This window comes from Elaeis guineensis, chromosome 14 (genome assembly GCF_000442705.2).
Source record: "Elaeis guineensis isolate ETL-2024a chromosome 14, EG11, whole genome shotgun sequence".
Classification (NCBI taxonomy): domain Eukaryota; kingdom Viridiplantae; phylum Streptophyta; class Magnoliopsida; order Arecales; family Arecaceae; genus Elaeis; species Elaeis guineensis.
The window spans coordinates 65,374,781-65,390,081 of record NC_026006.2 but is presented as its reverse complement, the minus strand read 5'-3'; the positions used below and the strand labels follow the sequence as shown (position 1 = coordinate 65,390,081).

The 15,301-nt window shown below is 47.8% G+C and overlaps 2 protein-coding genes across 2 annotated transcripts; both read left to right on the top strand.

Moving 5' to 3' along the window:
* Positions 1 to 5,528: 5,528 nt before the first annotated feature.
* Positions 5,529 to 7,929, top strand: LOC105057068 (cell number regulator 8-like). Its single transcript, XM_073248609.1, has 3 exons — positions 5,529 to 5,880; positions 6,540 to 6,742; positions 7,412 to 7,929. The coding sequence occupies exons 1-3, from the start codon at positions 5,631 to 5,633 to the stop codon at positions 7,649 to 7,651; spliced, it is 693 nt and encodes a 230-aa protein (XP_073104710.1). The 5' UTR covers positions 5,529 to 5,630; the 3' UTR covers positions 7,652 to 7,929.
* Positions 7,930 to 8,064: 135 nt separating this feature from the next.
* On the top strand, positions 8,065 to 13,243 carry LOC140853729 (uncharacterized). The gene is made up of 2 exons (XM_073248610.1): positions 8,065 to 10,989; positions 11,062 to 13,243. Exons 1-2 carry the CDS (start codon positions 10,420 to 10,422, stop codon positions 11,179 to 11,181), a joined length of 690 nt encoding a protein of 229 aa, XP_073104711.1. The 5' UTR covers positions 8,065 to 10,419; the 3' UTR covers positions 11,182 to 13,243.
* Positions 13,244 to 15,301: the final 2,058 nt, after the last annotated feature.

The following is a 15,301-nucleotide window of genomic DNA, read 5'->3' as shown; positions in this document are numbered from 1 at the left end:
CTGGGTTCAAATGGTGTAAATTCAAGTGCTTAATTGAATTTTTGTGGCTGTTGGCTAAAATGCTGCATTACCTTCATAGCTGAAATTTCACAAACGTTGTTGCTTAAAGTTCCACTAATCAGATGGTGCCTACCATGATCGGTGGTTTTCAGATGCGCATATTGATTAAATTGCTCTCTTTTTTTTTGCCCTTTTTTATACAATGGAGCATCTTGCTGATCCATTTATATGCTATATCTTGTTTCATTTGAAATGCGAATGAACAATGCAAGTTTGATTTTCTTCATTTTCGTTTGTCTTCATGTTGAGTTGCCCTGCCAACAGCGGTCAGTTCTGTCACACCTTAACCCTTCTTTATACCTGTCGCCACTTTGCGTAGCAATTGTCTAGTTGTTGAAGTGCTTTTGCTTTATGATTATAGAATTTTATCAGCTTTCCTGGCAAAGCTATCTGGATCTTATTCCAACATCCGCACAAGGTGGGAGTTTGCATTGGGACACCCTCCAGTTTCGTGCCTTGGTTCTGAGACAGGTTACATTGTGTGGCTGCAGTGGTACATCCGCTGGGAGACGAAACTCAACTCCATTCCTTGTATTCTTGCAAGGTTCTAATTTTGAAATTGCTTGCCCAGCTTCTTTATTTGAGTTTATTAGTCGGGTGCTTCGTATATTCCTTTTTGGACTTTTTACAGAACATCTTAATAATAATTCTCTATTGCTTCCCCTTTGATCAAGGATTCCCAGGCATTGGCTTGTGTGGGTCGGAATCGTTGTGGGATCTTTTGAGTATATACATGTGTGCTTAAATCTCATGTCATTCATCGGAAGTAACAGGGAGCATAAGAAATTCGTATTCATCAACAATGAAGTATGGCTGTCTCTCTTCACGAGCAACAAGTTATCAGCAGTTTTTTTTTCCGTTGGAAAAACAGAGAGAAGAATATCATCTTTGTAGTCTTGCTTCACATCTCATGTGCTATGCGAGACTGGGTGCATTGACCCATTTACAAAACTAGAAATGAGCAGAATGCTGGTGGGATCTACTGTCCATCAACGTCTACTTCGTCTCACAAGTATGGTAGTATTTTCATATGACTGATTTCGACAAGCTAAAGGGTGGATTTCAAAATCAACAAAAAATCAGTTTACTTTTGCCGAAGTAATTGATAGGCCTAAAAATCAGGAGGTGGGGGGAGGAAAAAAGCCCAAGAAATCGGCAACTAAAATGCATGCTCCTACGTTTTGTTTCTTCATCTGCCACTTATGCCAAAAATAAGCAGTTGGTTTATCATGGCCCAAATTTGACGGTACGTTGACTGCCGTTTGGTCGAGCTTAGCATATTGCGGAAAAGCTGCTGTTTGGTTGCCAGTTTTATGAAAAATGTCTTTTAGAAAATATTAAAACATATATATTTTTTTGGAACATAAATATTGTAACTTATTTTACTAGATCTGTCATTTGGCAAAAAAAAATGATATTAGGTTTGATTTTGAAATATTTGGGAAAATCCATCTAAATCCTGATTGCTAAGATCTGAGAGATCCTGTCTTGAGAATGTGGAAACCTTGGTCTTTCATGAAATCTATCTCGCAACTCAATACTTAACCAACTCCTTGATCATATCAATCCTTGTAACCTGCACCAACTGCCACCACAAGGCGGGAGAGTTCTTTGTGTGCATAGAACGAGTGTAAATAGAATTGAGCTGGTCGCATGTAATATTATATATATAATATTTTGTAGAGCAAATTGCACTAAGTCTCCTCAAGATTTGGGGTAATTGTTGATTCCCATTGAATATTTCAGAAATATTTTTTATTAAATAAGTTAATGATTCTTGCTCACATCATCACTCTCTAACCTATTTAAATTTTAAATATCTTATATTATTTATTTTTTATTATCTGAATTTCTCCAAATTTAAAATTTTCATATTTGACTAAATTATTCCTAAATATCAAACTTATGATGATGATTAGAACTTGTCCAAAAGAATATACTTATTAAAATCTAAGATATTTATATAAAATATGCTAGATTTGAATATTGAGATTTGTCACGCCTACTTCCAACCACAAATTTCAATAGCATGGATAGCCATGTAACACAACTAGGCTCTTTAAGCCCAAGTCTGATAAATCATACACAAATATCCTGGATTTTAATAAGCATAATCCTTTGGCTAAATTTTAATTATCTTCACAAGTTCAATATTTGAGATTTTTTGGGTCAAGCATAAAAATTGAAGTTTAGAAAAAAAAAATAACAAAAATTAAAAAAATAATTAAAAAATAATGAATATAAGATAGTGATAATGCCAGCAAGGCATTAGTTTATTTAACATAAAGGCAATAATATAATATTATACATTATGTACATAGTAAAAATTATGCAATAAGATATATATTTTTAAAATATTAAATAAAAATATGTAATCTAATATATATATATATATATATATATATATATATATATATATATATATATATATATATATATATATATATATATATATAAATGGAGGCTTTTCAATGGAGAAGCCTCCGTTTGTCGCATGGGTGTTGGGAGAGAGAGGAGAGAGCCACGTGGCAAAAAAAAAAGATTTTGTTAAACACATCGTAAGAGAGAGATAGAGAGATCGGTTCACAGAAGCTTTCACGAGTTCATCGCCGTCGGAGGAGGAAGTATCGGGGTTGGACAGCGATCGTTGGTGATTTGAGAGCGCGCATAGTGATAGAGAGAGATCGGCTTGCGGAAGCTTCTGCGAGTTCACCATTGTCGTCGAAGGAGGGGGCGCTAGAGTAGGGCAGCGGCCGTCGTTCACCGATTCGTCGTCCCGACTGCCGTCGGAGGAGAAGGAGACAGAGAGAGATCGGCTCGCGGAAGCTTCTACGAGTTCACCCCCGTCGGAGGAGGAGGGGGCGCCAAAGTGGGGCAGCGGCCGTCGTTCATCGATCCGTCGTGCCGACTGCCATCAGAGAAGGAGACAGAGAGAGATCGGCTCGCAGAAGCTTCTGCGAGTTCACCGCCGTCGGAGGAGGAGGGGGTGTCAGAGTGGGACAGCAATCGTCGTTCACCGATCCGTCGTCCTAGCCGCTATCGGAGGAGAAGGAGATGAAGTAAACGATAAGTGAGAGGGAATAGAGAGCGCGGTCAATGGCTTCACCATCCATCCCCCTCGACAACTTCAACAAGGATGTGAGCTCCTCTTCATCTCTCTCTCTCTTCTCCGAAGGTCTGGATCGACCAAGTCCACTAGGAGCTCCGTGCTCCCATCCAAAGTCTAACATCGCCTCCATCTCCATCTGGATGAAGAATCTCGACGATGCCATTGGCGAGGAGAAGTTCCGCCTCATCCCCATGTGGAGTTGGCGAGAGAGGTGCTGATGGTGACACTAGTGGTGGCATTGGGGAGGTGGGCGGGGCTGGCGGCGGCGGTATCGGTAGCGGAGCTAGAGAGGGTGGTATATGAGTGGGCAGAGGTATTTAGGGAAGGAAAGGGAAGGAGGTTGGGCTGGGGAGAGAAAGGAGGTTAGGGAGAAAAGGACTGGTGGAGGGCTTTTCTGTTGTGGGTGAGAGTATGGATGGAGGATAAGAGGAGTTGGGTGAAGGTTAGGAGGAGAAAGGAGAAGAATGTGAAAAAAGAAATGATAGACATTGTTGAGAGAGAGGAGAGGCTGCGTTCTATTTTTCTTCGCTACTAGAGGAAGAGAGAGGAGCGAGAAGAGTAGGATTTTAGGGAAAGAAGCTGGAATGCTTTATTTGAAAATTTTATTTAGTTTTCTAATTTAGGATTTAGTAATAGTTTATAATTCAAAGTTTAGATAAAAAAAATATGGGTTAAACTATATTTATCTGTCATTTTATAAAAAAAAAGTTATATTTTAGAGAGTGGAAGACTTAAAAAATGATTATTGTGAGATTAGTGAATAACCTATGAATTTGTAAAAAAAGAAGCATTTGAGAGAGATTAGAAAGGTTTTCTAAGTTTGCATCACTTTTGCCTGCCTTCCCACTTGGCCGTTGGATCTCCACATTTTTGGCTTTGAACCCAATGGCAAAAAAATATTAATTGGGATTGTCCCCATGAGTCAACTACTACAATCATGCATATAAATACAAATACAATATGACTACCGCCTACCTCCTACTACTACTTAACCATCTATTTTAAATGCATACAAAATGGATACAAACTACTGATCTCAGATATGTATAGATTATTATTGTCTCTTAGTCATTTTGGATGAAATTCTGAGTTGCTGGGACTAAGAAATTATAAACAATTCAACTATCAGAAAATTTATCTCTATTTTTTCTCTGAAGTAAATCTTTAATGATGATTGAAAATTTAATAAAATAAAAAATTATATAATAATAAAAAATATATTATTTTTATTGATATGACTATGAAAAAAAGAGATGTATGTGAGATGCAACTAGGTGGTCATGCTAAGCTTAATGATGAGAATTTCAGAATAATTGATGCTGAAAATATTGATTCAAAAAATGATTTCTCTATCGATAAAAGATGGAATGATTATAGTACTTTTTATTATTATATTATTTAAATATTTTAAATTAATATTTTAATTTTGAATATTTAATATCATATATGATGTCTTCTATATTATAATAAATTTTTAATTTATAAAAATATTATTTGAAAAATAAACTACTGACTTCAGATATGTATAGATCATCATTGTCTCTTAATCATTCTGGATGAAATTTTGAGCTATTGAAACTAAGAAGTTATTAACAATTTAGCTATCAGAAAATTTATCTCTACCTTTTCTCTGAAATAAGTCTTTAATGATGACTGAAAATTTAATAAAATAAAAAATTATATAATAATAAAATATATATTATTTTTATTGATAGACTATGAAGAAAAGAGATATACGTGAGATGCAAATAGATGGTCATGCTCTGCTTAATAATAAAAATTTTGAAACAATTGGTGCTGAAAATGTTGATTCAAGAAATGATTTCTCTGACAGTAAAAGACAGAAATGATTATGTTATTTTTATTATTATATTATTTAAATATTTTAAATTTATATTTTAATTTAAAATATTTGATATCATCTATAATATTTTTTATATTATATTGAATTTTTAATTTATAAAAATATTATTTAAAAAAATAAATATATATCATATATCGTATGGGTTCTAAGCTAGCTACATTAAATCTCGAGGAGTTAGTATAATTTATCCTATTTTGTAGGCACATACGTCTCTTAGTAGATGGATCCGAAATCCATACCTGAAACATATCGCCTGCCGAGGCATTCACAGCTCGAAACAACCGTGACAAACAAAAGCTGCAGCACAGCGTTGCGACGGAGGCTCCGCGTAAAAGGTCAAACCCTTCCTTTGGACGGTTTTGGGTTCCGGCTTCACTTGCCTGAAGCCGTACGTGGACGTCGGATCAGATTCCCGCATAAAACTTTTTCTACGCACCCGCACCGACCGCTTAACAAGTTGGTCCGGAGACCCATCACGAAGCCACGTCACGAGCGTTCCAGCTCTCCCCCAACGTTTGGCCTTTTCCACGCGCTTCCTTCTCCCAAGCCCCTTTCATTCCCCACCGCTGACATCGCCTCCCCATCCAACTCCCGATCATGGCCAACGCCGAGGAAGCGAGCCCCCTCCTACAGCACCGCCCCGACACCGCCACGACGCTCGAAGAGACGGTACCCCCGGCGGCGCCACCGGCCGCCGCCAAGAGGCCCCCCGAGAGCGCGGCGAATGGGGTCCCCGTGGAGTGTGGGACCGTCGTCGGCGAGCCGGTGGCCCGCAACCAGTGGAGCTCCGGCCTTTTATCCTGCCTCGGACGTAACGACGAGTTCTGGAGCAGCGATATCGAAGTTTGTGCGTTCTGTCGCTTTCCCCCTCTACGTTTTCGCCCTTTGATTTCTCCGGTGATTGCTGATTTCCGTTTAGATCGCGTAGATCTAGGGTTTTCTAAATGATTCGTTGAGGATCGGGAGGTAGATACGGGGAGAAAAGGAATTTTTGGAGTAGAATATCGCGATATGGTTAGGAGATTTTTGATTCTTGAGCGCCGTAAATTTTGTCGGGTTCGATCCTTGGGTACAATAATTCGTATAAATTTCATCGGAATAATGCCACGATTTGGTTGCCCACGAATTGCCCCAGTTTTTTTTTTTTTTTTTCTGTCCCTTTTTCCTTTAGACGAAGGATCTCTTTAGCGGGAACCAGCATCAGATTCCCATTTAGTCTCCAATTTAGATCCTTATATGCAGTAATGTAATAGTTTAGATCTTAAATTCGAAATCTCTCGTACAGGGATTTGCGAGTCATGTCTAATCTGATATTTTCACATGTAATTCTGCCGCAAATTCATATGAATTCCTTCTCTTGTACATCCATCCATTATATTCTTTCCAAAATGTTTTCTTGTAAGAAATCTTCAAAAAAAAAAAGAAAAAAAGAAAAAAAAAGAGGTTAATGCCATCAGCTCTGTAATTAAAGGACATACTGCTACTGACTACCATGGCAATGTTCAGGTCTTATTGGAAGCATGGCTCCGTGTGTGCTGTATGGAGGCAATGTTGAGAGGCTTGGATCCGGTCGTGGGTGGTTTGCAAATAGCTGCTTCCCTTACACTGCTCTCTTTATGCTCGGGAATTCTCTCTTTGGCTGGAATTGCCTGGCACCGTGGTTCTCTTATCATACCCGTACAGCCATTCGCCGCAAATTTAATCTTGAAGTAAGTATTTCCACATTTGAAAGAATATTTATCGTAATGAAATTTATCTCATGATGACTCAAAAATTGAGGCAGGACCAGCCACGAAAAGGAATTCCAAGAAGATATATATATATATATATATATATATATATATTTTTTTTTTTTTGTTTCTATCCTAGTTCCTTCCATGCTTGCAGGGTAAAAAGATATGTTGTCAAAGATATATTCAAGAGGTTCTTATATAATTTCAGAATCTTACCTCCTGCACTTGTATAGTTGTGTTATACATAGAGAATCCTACCACTCTTATAGTTGCTTGGTTGTTGCTTTTGTCTCATCTTCTTCCAACATACTCGGCTCTTTATATATTTTTATTCCTAGATTTGTTCACACTGACATGTTTGTTTGAAAATTAATCACTACAAGTTTGCATGCTTATATGCTTTCTGTATGTCTTTGGATGAATCATCACACCGATGAGAATATAGCTGAAACCTTTGCAACAAAATATTGATTAAGAGATTGCATTATGGACATTTCACTTCAATGTCTTTAATTCCGAGATACAATGCTGTATGTCACAAAGGTTATCCGTAGTTTTTTTGTCTCTAGGTATTGTTTTTTTTATTTTTTTGATGGTGAAGGTTGAAATCATTTTTGACTAGTTTCTGTTTTGTTGCAAAAATAGGGCAGCTTTGAGGCAGTTGCCAAATCATGTGGATGCTGCCGTGGTATCTTGGAGGATGAAGAGCAGCGGGAGCAGATAGAGACGGCCTGTGATTTTGCAACGCATTACTTCTGCCACCCATGCTCCCTCTGCCAGGAAGGCCGAGAGCTGCGCCGCAGGCTGCCTCATCCTGGGTTCATTGGGAAACCTATCTTGGTTATGATGCCTCCTGGTGAACAGACTATGGGTCGTGGTGCCTAGAGATCTCATATGATCTCACCTGATGGGTAAACAGAGCCGCAGGCATTCTAAACTAGGTTACTTGGTACATATGAATCTATGGTGCACTGAGTCATGGTGTCAGCTCAGGCTGCTTGTTATAGACTCAGTATTGTGTTTGTCAGTGGATATATTGGTATGTAATCCCTATGGCCGTTGTGTTGCTATTTTGTCTGCATTACTAGGTATCTGTTGAAGCAGCGACATTAGTAACTATTTCAGCATATATTCTATACTTTCAAAATCGCTGTTTTAGAAGATGTTCTTATTTGTGTCTTCTTTGTTCCCAGGTTGTTTTATTTTAAATTGGTTATCAATAGAAGTGAAAATTTAAAATTGGGAATAATGGTGTTGCGGCCAATCCCCTCGTCGTCTGATCGCCGGAAACGAGCGCCTGCAAAAAAAAGAAGTCCACACTGATCGGAGGCGGTTCCGACGGGGACCCTCCGACGGTCAAGTCAGAGAGGTGACCGGGCAACAGTGAAATGAAGACAGAGAGCTCAATCGAGAGAGAGAGGGAGAGAGAGCAAGCCTGTTTTTTTCGAGGGCCTCTTGCACTGTTGCCTTCCCCGATATATATAGTGGAGCGTGGTATGGTGCCGTCATTAATGGCGCGGGCAATTGAGGAATTGTCAACTCACTGTAGACTGTCAGAGTCGCCGTGAAAGCATCACATCTCCGTGGGGCTGTCAAATCACTAGGGTTGACAATGTCCTAAGTGGGATAACGTCTTTAGGTGGCAGTGCTGCATGCTGCTGTCAGGGCTGACAGTCTCTGGCCGCTGTACGGCGATCGGAGGAATCGACCGACCCTAGGTCGGTGGCCATTTGTGTGGCGTCGGACGAAGATTCGGACCCCTCTGATAATCAGCCGGGCATGTTGCGAGAGTCGGCCATCGGACTTTCCGGTTCAGTCGGTCGGGAGAGTGGGAAAGGTCTGTCCGACCGACATATCCTCAGTCGGTAAAGGGCCGTTAATCGGTCGGTGATGGCGTCCGGTCGGTCCGTCGGTCGATCGGTCGGTCGGTCGGGTATGTCCGATCATAAGCCGTCGTGAGCGGGGTCGGTCGGTATCCCCAATAGTTGTCCCCTCCACTCCTGAGTCGGACGGTGCGCTGGCCGATGCCTCCGTTTGGACAGCAACACCGGGCGAAAAGGAGTGGATTCGCCGCAGGCCTAGTTCCGACCGTACCGCGAGTTGATACGACGTCAGGTGTCTCATAAATGCTGAGCGATTCGCTGGCGTCAGGTGTTACGTCGGTGTCAGACGTCCCGTCCTGTCGGCGTCAGGTGTTATGTCGGTGTTAGACGTCCCGTCTTGTCAGCGTCGGGCGTTACGTCGGTGATCGAGTGCCGGACGATTTGGTGTCAGACGATCGGGTGCCGGACGATTTGGTGTCAGGTGGTCGGATGTCCGGCATCTTTTGGGGAACGCAAACCGCCGCCAAGCGCCGGTCCTGGGAGCACGGGGCGCTGTCAGGCGTCTCATCGGGAACGTGAATCGCCGCGGGCGATTAAATTCGAAACCGCGGCCCTCTTGCCACGTATCGGAGGTGGTTGGGGCCGGCGTCCTCCGTATTAAATGAGGGCGGTGCGGCCTTCCCGGGATGGGCGCGCCGGACCATTGGGTCAAAAGGAGGGCCCGGACGCCGCCACGTGTCACCCATCCGGGGACCTCGGTCGGTGCGGGGTCATCTTGGCCATTGAGCGGCCCTATATATATAGGACCACCTGCGCTCGAAGCCCCACCCTGAACAATTTGCTGTAGAGACTCTGTCCGAGTGGTTCCTCCGTCGTCGCCAACAGTCGTCTCCCCTTCCGCTCTCTAAAGGGTCCGTTTCGGGTTCGTGATCCTTTCCCTCAGCCGTGGTTTCTGTTTAAATCCTCTCTTCTTTCTTCTTCTTCTTCTACTTCTTCTTCTTCTTCGGCCTCGCCTTTCCCTTGGTTCTGGTGCGATGGTCGGGAATCCATCTCGGGGGGCTCGGTCGGAAAATCCGACCGATGACCCTCGGTCGACTCCGGAAGTTGAGGTTTCCTCGCTTTCGGGGCCGAACGTTGATCGGCTTCGGGATCAGTATCGCATCCCGGAGCAGTTTCAACTCTCCGCCCCAGGGGTCGGCGGTCGGGTTAACAACCCTCCGCCGAGTCAATTGGCGCTGTACGTCGAAGATCTTTGCGCGGGTCTTCGACTTCCGATTTCGGAGTTCGTCCGGAATCTGCTGGATTATTACGGACTTTGTCCGGCGCAACTAGCGCCGAACTCTGTCCGACTAATAATCAGCTTCGCCTTGTTGTGTCAGCTTCTGCCGACCAACCATCGCATTTCTCTCTTCCGGGCATTTTTTGTGCTCCGACGCCACCCTAAGGCCCGAGGGAGGTGGCTCTTCAACCCCCGAAAGGGTCTTTCCTTCATCACTGGTCTTCCATCGTCCATCCACGGGTGGAAGAACCAGTTTTTTTTCGTCTCATCTTCTTCTCCCTGGGGCTTTCCTTCTCACTGGGGCGTGCCCCGGACCGAAGCAAACGAGAACAGCCGGGTGGAGGCGGACGACCGGGAGGACTTCCACCGACTCAAGGACATGTCGGTCCCGAAGTAGAGGGAGCTTGTTACCGAACAAGCCCTCTATGACGCTGGCCTGAGCTTGGTCCCCCATTTAGGTATCGCCCGATCCATCGGTTGTCTTTTCATTCGGCTTTCGTTCTTATCCTTATATTAATATTTCTGTCGGTATCGCAGGGACACCTCCGAGGATGAGGCCGACCGACGCCGAAATCCGTCAGTACGCGGCGAGGAAGAGGCCGGCATCGGGGGCAGGACCTTCGCGTCCGTCGAAGAAGCCCACCACAGCGGCGCCGACCGTCGAGGCGTCGGCGACCGACCAGTCGGAGCCGGTGATAGCACTCGAGGCTCCGACTGTGCAACCGGAGGAGAGACCGGCGGAGGAAGCGGTGGAAGGGACATCGACGGCTTCGCCGGCAGGCGTGGTGTCGGACGACGTTCGGGAACCCGAACATCATCCGGCGGCATCTGCAGCCGCAACGGGGGGTGCCGCATCAAACTCGAGCATCCCCTCCCTACCAAATCCGCTGGTCGGAGTGGCCGATCGGGGGAAAGCCCCGATGGACCCCGCGGATGACACTCGGTCGGGGAATCGCACTGTGCCGCCCAGCGCTCAGTTCCCCGAAGGTGCGTCGGCGCTGGCCGACCACAACCTGGCCAGGAGGCTGTGCCAGGGGATCCTCCTCCCAGCCGACGTGGAGGCGCTGAGGTCTCGGCAAGTGACCGAGATGTTATCTTCGTTCTACCCGACCATGGTCGAGGTAAGTTCCGCTTCGCCTCCTCCTTAATATTTTCATTACTTTACTTTTCTGACGAAACGCTTACGTCGGCAGCTGATCTACACCATGTCCGAACTCAAAGTCGGGTACCGGAGGTTCGGGAACGTCCGGGCAGCTTGGAAAGACAGGGCGGCGGCGGTCGAAGCGACCGGGCAATGCTGGTCGACCATCTGAAGCAGTCGACCGATCGGGAGGCGAAGTTGGTGGACGAGGTCTCTCGTCTCGAGTCCGAGCTAAAGTCGGCCCGGAGAGAAGTCAAACGCAAGAGTCGGTCCGTGCACCGTCTGCGGCGCGAGCGTGACGGCGTTACCACCGAACTCGAGGGCGAGTGCGAGCAGCTCCGGGTCAGCCTGGAGAAGCTCGCTAAAGCTGAGGAGGATCTGTCAATCGCCAGGCCGACGCCGACATAGCAAGGCAGAGGCGGAGTCGGCGAAGGACTCCCTTGATCGGGTGGAAGCGGAAGCAAGGTCGGCGAAGGAGTCGGCGAGTAGGACGGTGGACGACTTCCGTGCCACCGACCAGTACCGGGAAGAGCTATTGGAGTTCGGCTTCGCGTCGTACCGGGTGGGGTACGAGGACGGTCGGGACGCGGTCCAAGCCCTGTACCCAGAGCTGGACCTCAGTAGTATCGTCCCACCGGGAGCCGAGGACCAAGCCACGGAAGAGATGGCCGACCCGTCGTCGGAGGCATCGCCGTGGCGGGAGAGGCCGTCCAGAAACAAGCCGCCGAAGGAGAGACGGCCGCGACTCGTGACCCGTCGCCGACTGCCAATCCCTTGCCGACCGACGATCCTGCTTCGGCCGTCGACCCAGTGCCGATCGCGGTGGACACGTCGGTCATCCCCGACCTTCCATCAGTCGAGGAGATTGACTCGGAAGGATGACCGCGACCTTGTCGTCTTTTATCCTTTTTGTTTTTTCTTCTTAGAACATTTGTAACTGGGCTTCGGCCTGACTTTGTAAGCTTCTTTCGACCTTGAATGAAATCAGTCTTGGACTTAAACTTTTTCCTTCTGCCTGTCTTTCTTTCTTTCCTGTGTTGTAGAATGCATCTGAACACGTAAGTTGCCAACTCATATAGGTCGTTTAGGACGTTCGGCAACTCGCACCGCACGAAGGTAGAACAAGTCCCGACTTTGGATCGACCTTCGATGGTCGAGATCGTAAGTCGGGCATCCTTCCCCCGGCCGTGAGTTGGGCGCGTTCGTTGAGTCGGAAGTCGACCGACCGTCGGATAAAGGTTCGGTAGTCGGGTCTCTTCCGACGCGTTCAGTCGAATGTCGTCCGGCGCATTTAGTCGGGGGAGCACCGATAAGTCGGATCCCGATACCCTTGTGTCGGGTATCTATACTGCGCCTCATGATATACGGTGGTAAGTCGAATATCTTCTAGCCAGCCGTAGCTCGGTCGGTAAGACATGAATACGACTGAGGTCGCATCGTGCGATAGACGGTAGTAAGCCGGATATCCTTCGACCAGCCGTAGCTAGGTCGGTAAGTCGCGAGGGCAGTCGCGTAGGCATTCCGCCTTTCTTTGGTCGGGGCTCAGTCGGTAGGTTAGCCGATTGTCTGGCCCGAAAGTACGATCATAGAAGGAGTGTCAACTCCCGTCAATATAGATATATCGATCCCTGTAAGGGTCCGATGTTTCGTCGATCGTCGAAGGAGTGTGACTCCCGTCCATCGGTCTTTGTAAGAGTCCGATGTTTCATCGATCGTCGAAAGAGTGTGACTCCCATCCATCGGTCTTTGTAAGAGTCCGATGTTTCGTCGACCGTCGAAGGAGTGTGACTCCCGTCCATCGATCTTTGTAAGAGTCCGATGTTTCGTCACCGTCGAAGGAGTGTGACTCCCGTCCATGTAGATATATCGGTCTTTGTAAGAGTCCGATGTATCATCGACGATGGTGCCGTCGGTCTCAGGCAGATACCAAGTCCGAGTCGGCACGTCGGTGCTCGACCTTGGTGAGCGTCGATCGTCAGTCGAAGAGTTAAAACTCCGAGATTTCAACCTGAAGTTGTATCACCAATGAACTAGATTGGAAATCATATTGATGACCTCGGCCGTCGGCTGATTGGTGGTCGCTTCCTCAGTCGGCGGGGGTCGTCGGTCGGCCACAGGTCGAGTCGGCGGGTTCCTCCAAAATTTATCGAGATACCCTCGGCAGATGAGAGCTTCGATCTCATCCTTGAGCTGGATGCATTGCTCGGTATTGTGGCCGTGGTCCCGGTGGAATCGACAGTACTTCTGTCGGTCGAGGCCTTTTGCCTTCAGAGGCGGAGGCCGTCGCAGGTATTCTTCCCCTCGATCTCCATCAAAATCTGCGCACGGGGAACGGAGAGAGGAGTGTAAGAGTCATACCTGGGGCGCGTCGGCCTTGGAGTCCACCGTCGGGGCGACTTTTGGTCTCGTCGCGGGGGCGAGACCCGACCATCAGTCGGGGGCCTGCTAGGTTCGGCCGGGTCCCGACCCTTCCTTCGCTTTTCCTTCGGACCCTTGAACTCGGTTGAGTGCCGGTCGGAGGCTCCTTCATCCACGCGCATATACTTGTACGTGCGCTCCAAAAATTCGGCATATGTACGGGGGAGGGTCTTGTCCAGGGAGTAGGTGAATCGGGACGTCCTCAGTCCCCGTTTCATGGCTGAGATAGCCATATCTTCGTTGAGGTCCCGGACCTTAAGCGTGGCCGTATTGAATCGCGCCACGAAGTATCGGAGCGTCTCATTTTCTCCCTGTTTGAGGGAGAAAAGGCTGTCCGACGTTCGCGGCGGCTTCCGGCTGGTGCTGAAATGAGCCGTGAAAGAGTGCTCGAGCTGTCCGAAGGAGTGGATACTTTTCGATCGAAGATCGGAGTACCAGCCCTGGCAGTCTTGCGGAGTGTGACGGGGAAGTTGATGCAAAAGAGAGCATCGGTTGCCCCCTGAATCGTCATGAGAGCTTTATAGTTCTCCAGATGGTCGATTGGGTCGGTGGAGCCGTCGTAGGGCTCCACGTGTGGCATCTTGAACCGACTGGGGATCTGTTCGTCGAGAATGAGTCGGGAGAGAGGTTGGGCGGTCTGGAAGTCGACGTCGTTCGAAGACTTCTGCCCATCCACCTGCAACTGCGCAAGCCGACGGTCGATTTCCTCGAACCTGCGTTCGTAGTCATCCGTCCGTTGGTGCTGGGAGACCCCAGGAGTGGAGTCTCCGGAAGATTCCGAGAGGGAGGCGGACGGCGTCTGCGGTCGCTTCTCCTTCCTCGCCCGTTCCAGCAGGGAAGGAGAGAGCTGCTGGGACTGACGGGCATCGCGCCGTGGCCGCCCCTCCTCTCCGTGGGAGCGCTGTGGCAGGCGCTCGCGCGGAGACGACGGAGATCGGCGCGGGCGTCAGCGGCTGCTCCTGGAGGGCATTGGACGTGCCGCCGGTTGTTGCTGGAGGCTCTTGACCGCGTCCGTCAGCACGGTCATCTGCCGTACGATTGCCGCGATCTGCGCCTCTGTGGTCACCGCGGGGTGCGGAGAGCTGGGTTCCGCCGCGGAGGGTGGCGGAGAGGCCTCTTCCCGGCGGGAAGAGCGCCTCGCCGACCCTGTGACCCTCGATCGTTGGGCTCTTGTCTTTGTCATTAGTATCTTCTGCTTGAGAAGGCTTGGTGCCGCTGCCGCCCCTACCTGGCGCGTCAATCTGTTGTGGCCAATCCCCTCGTCGTCTGATCGTCGGAAACGAGCGCCTGCAAAAAAGAAAGTCCACACTGACCGGAGGCGGCTCCGGCGGGGACCCTCCGACGGTCAAGTCAGAGAGGTGATCGGACAACAGTGAAATGAAGACAGAGAGCTCAATCGAGAGAGAGGGAGAGAGAGCAAGTCTGTTTTTTCCGAGGGCCTCTTGCACTGTTGCCTTCCCCGATATATATAGTGGAGCATGGTATGGCGCCGTCATTAATGACGCGGACAATTGAGGAATTGTCAACTCACTGTAGACTGTCAGAGTCGCCGTGAAAGCGTCACATCGCCGTGGGGCTGTCTAATCACTAGGGTTGACAATGCCCTAGGTGGGATAACGCCTTAGGTGGCAGTGCCGCATGCTGCTGTCAGGGCTGACAGTCTCTGGCCGCTGTACGGCGATCGGAGGAATCGACCGACCCTAGGTCGGTGGCCATTTGTGTGGCGTCGGGCGAAGATTCGGGCCCCTCTGATAATCAGCCGGGCATGTTGCAAGAGTCGGCCATCGGACTTCCCGGTTCAGTCGATCGGGAGAGTGGGAAAGGTCTGCCCGACCGACATATCCTCAGTCGGTAAAGGGCGTTAATCGCCGGTG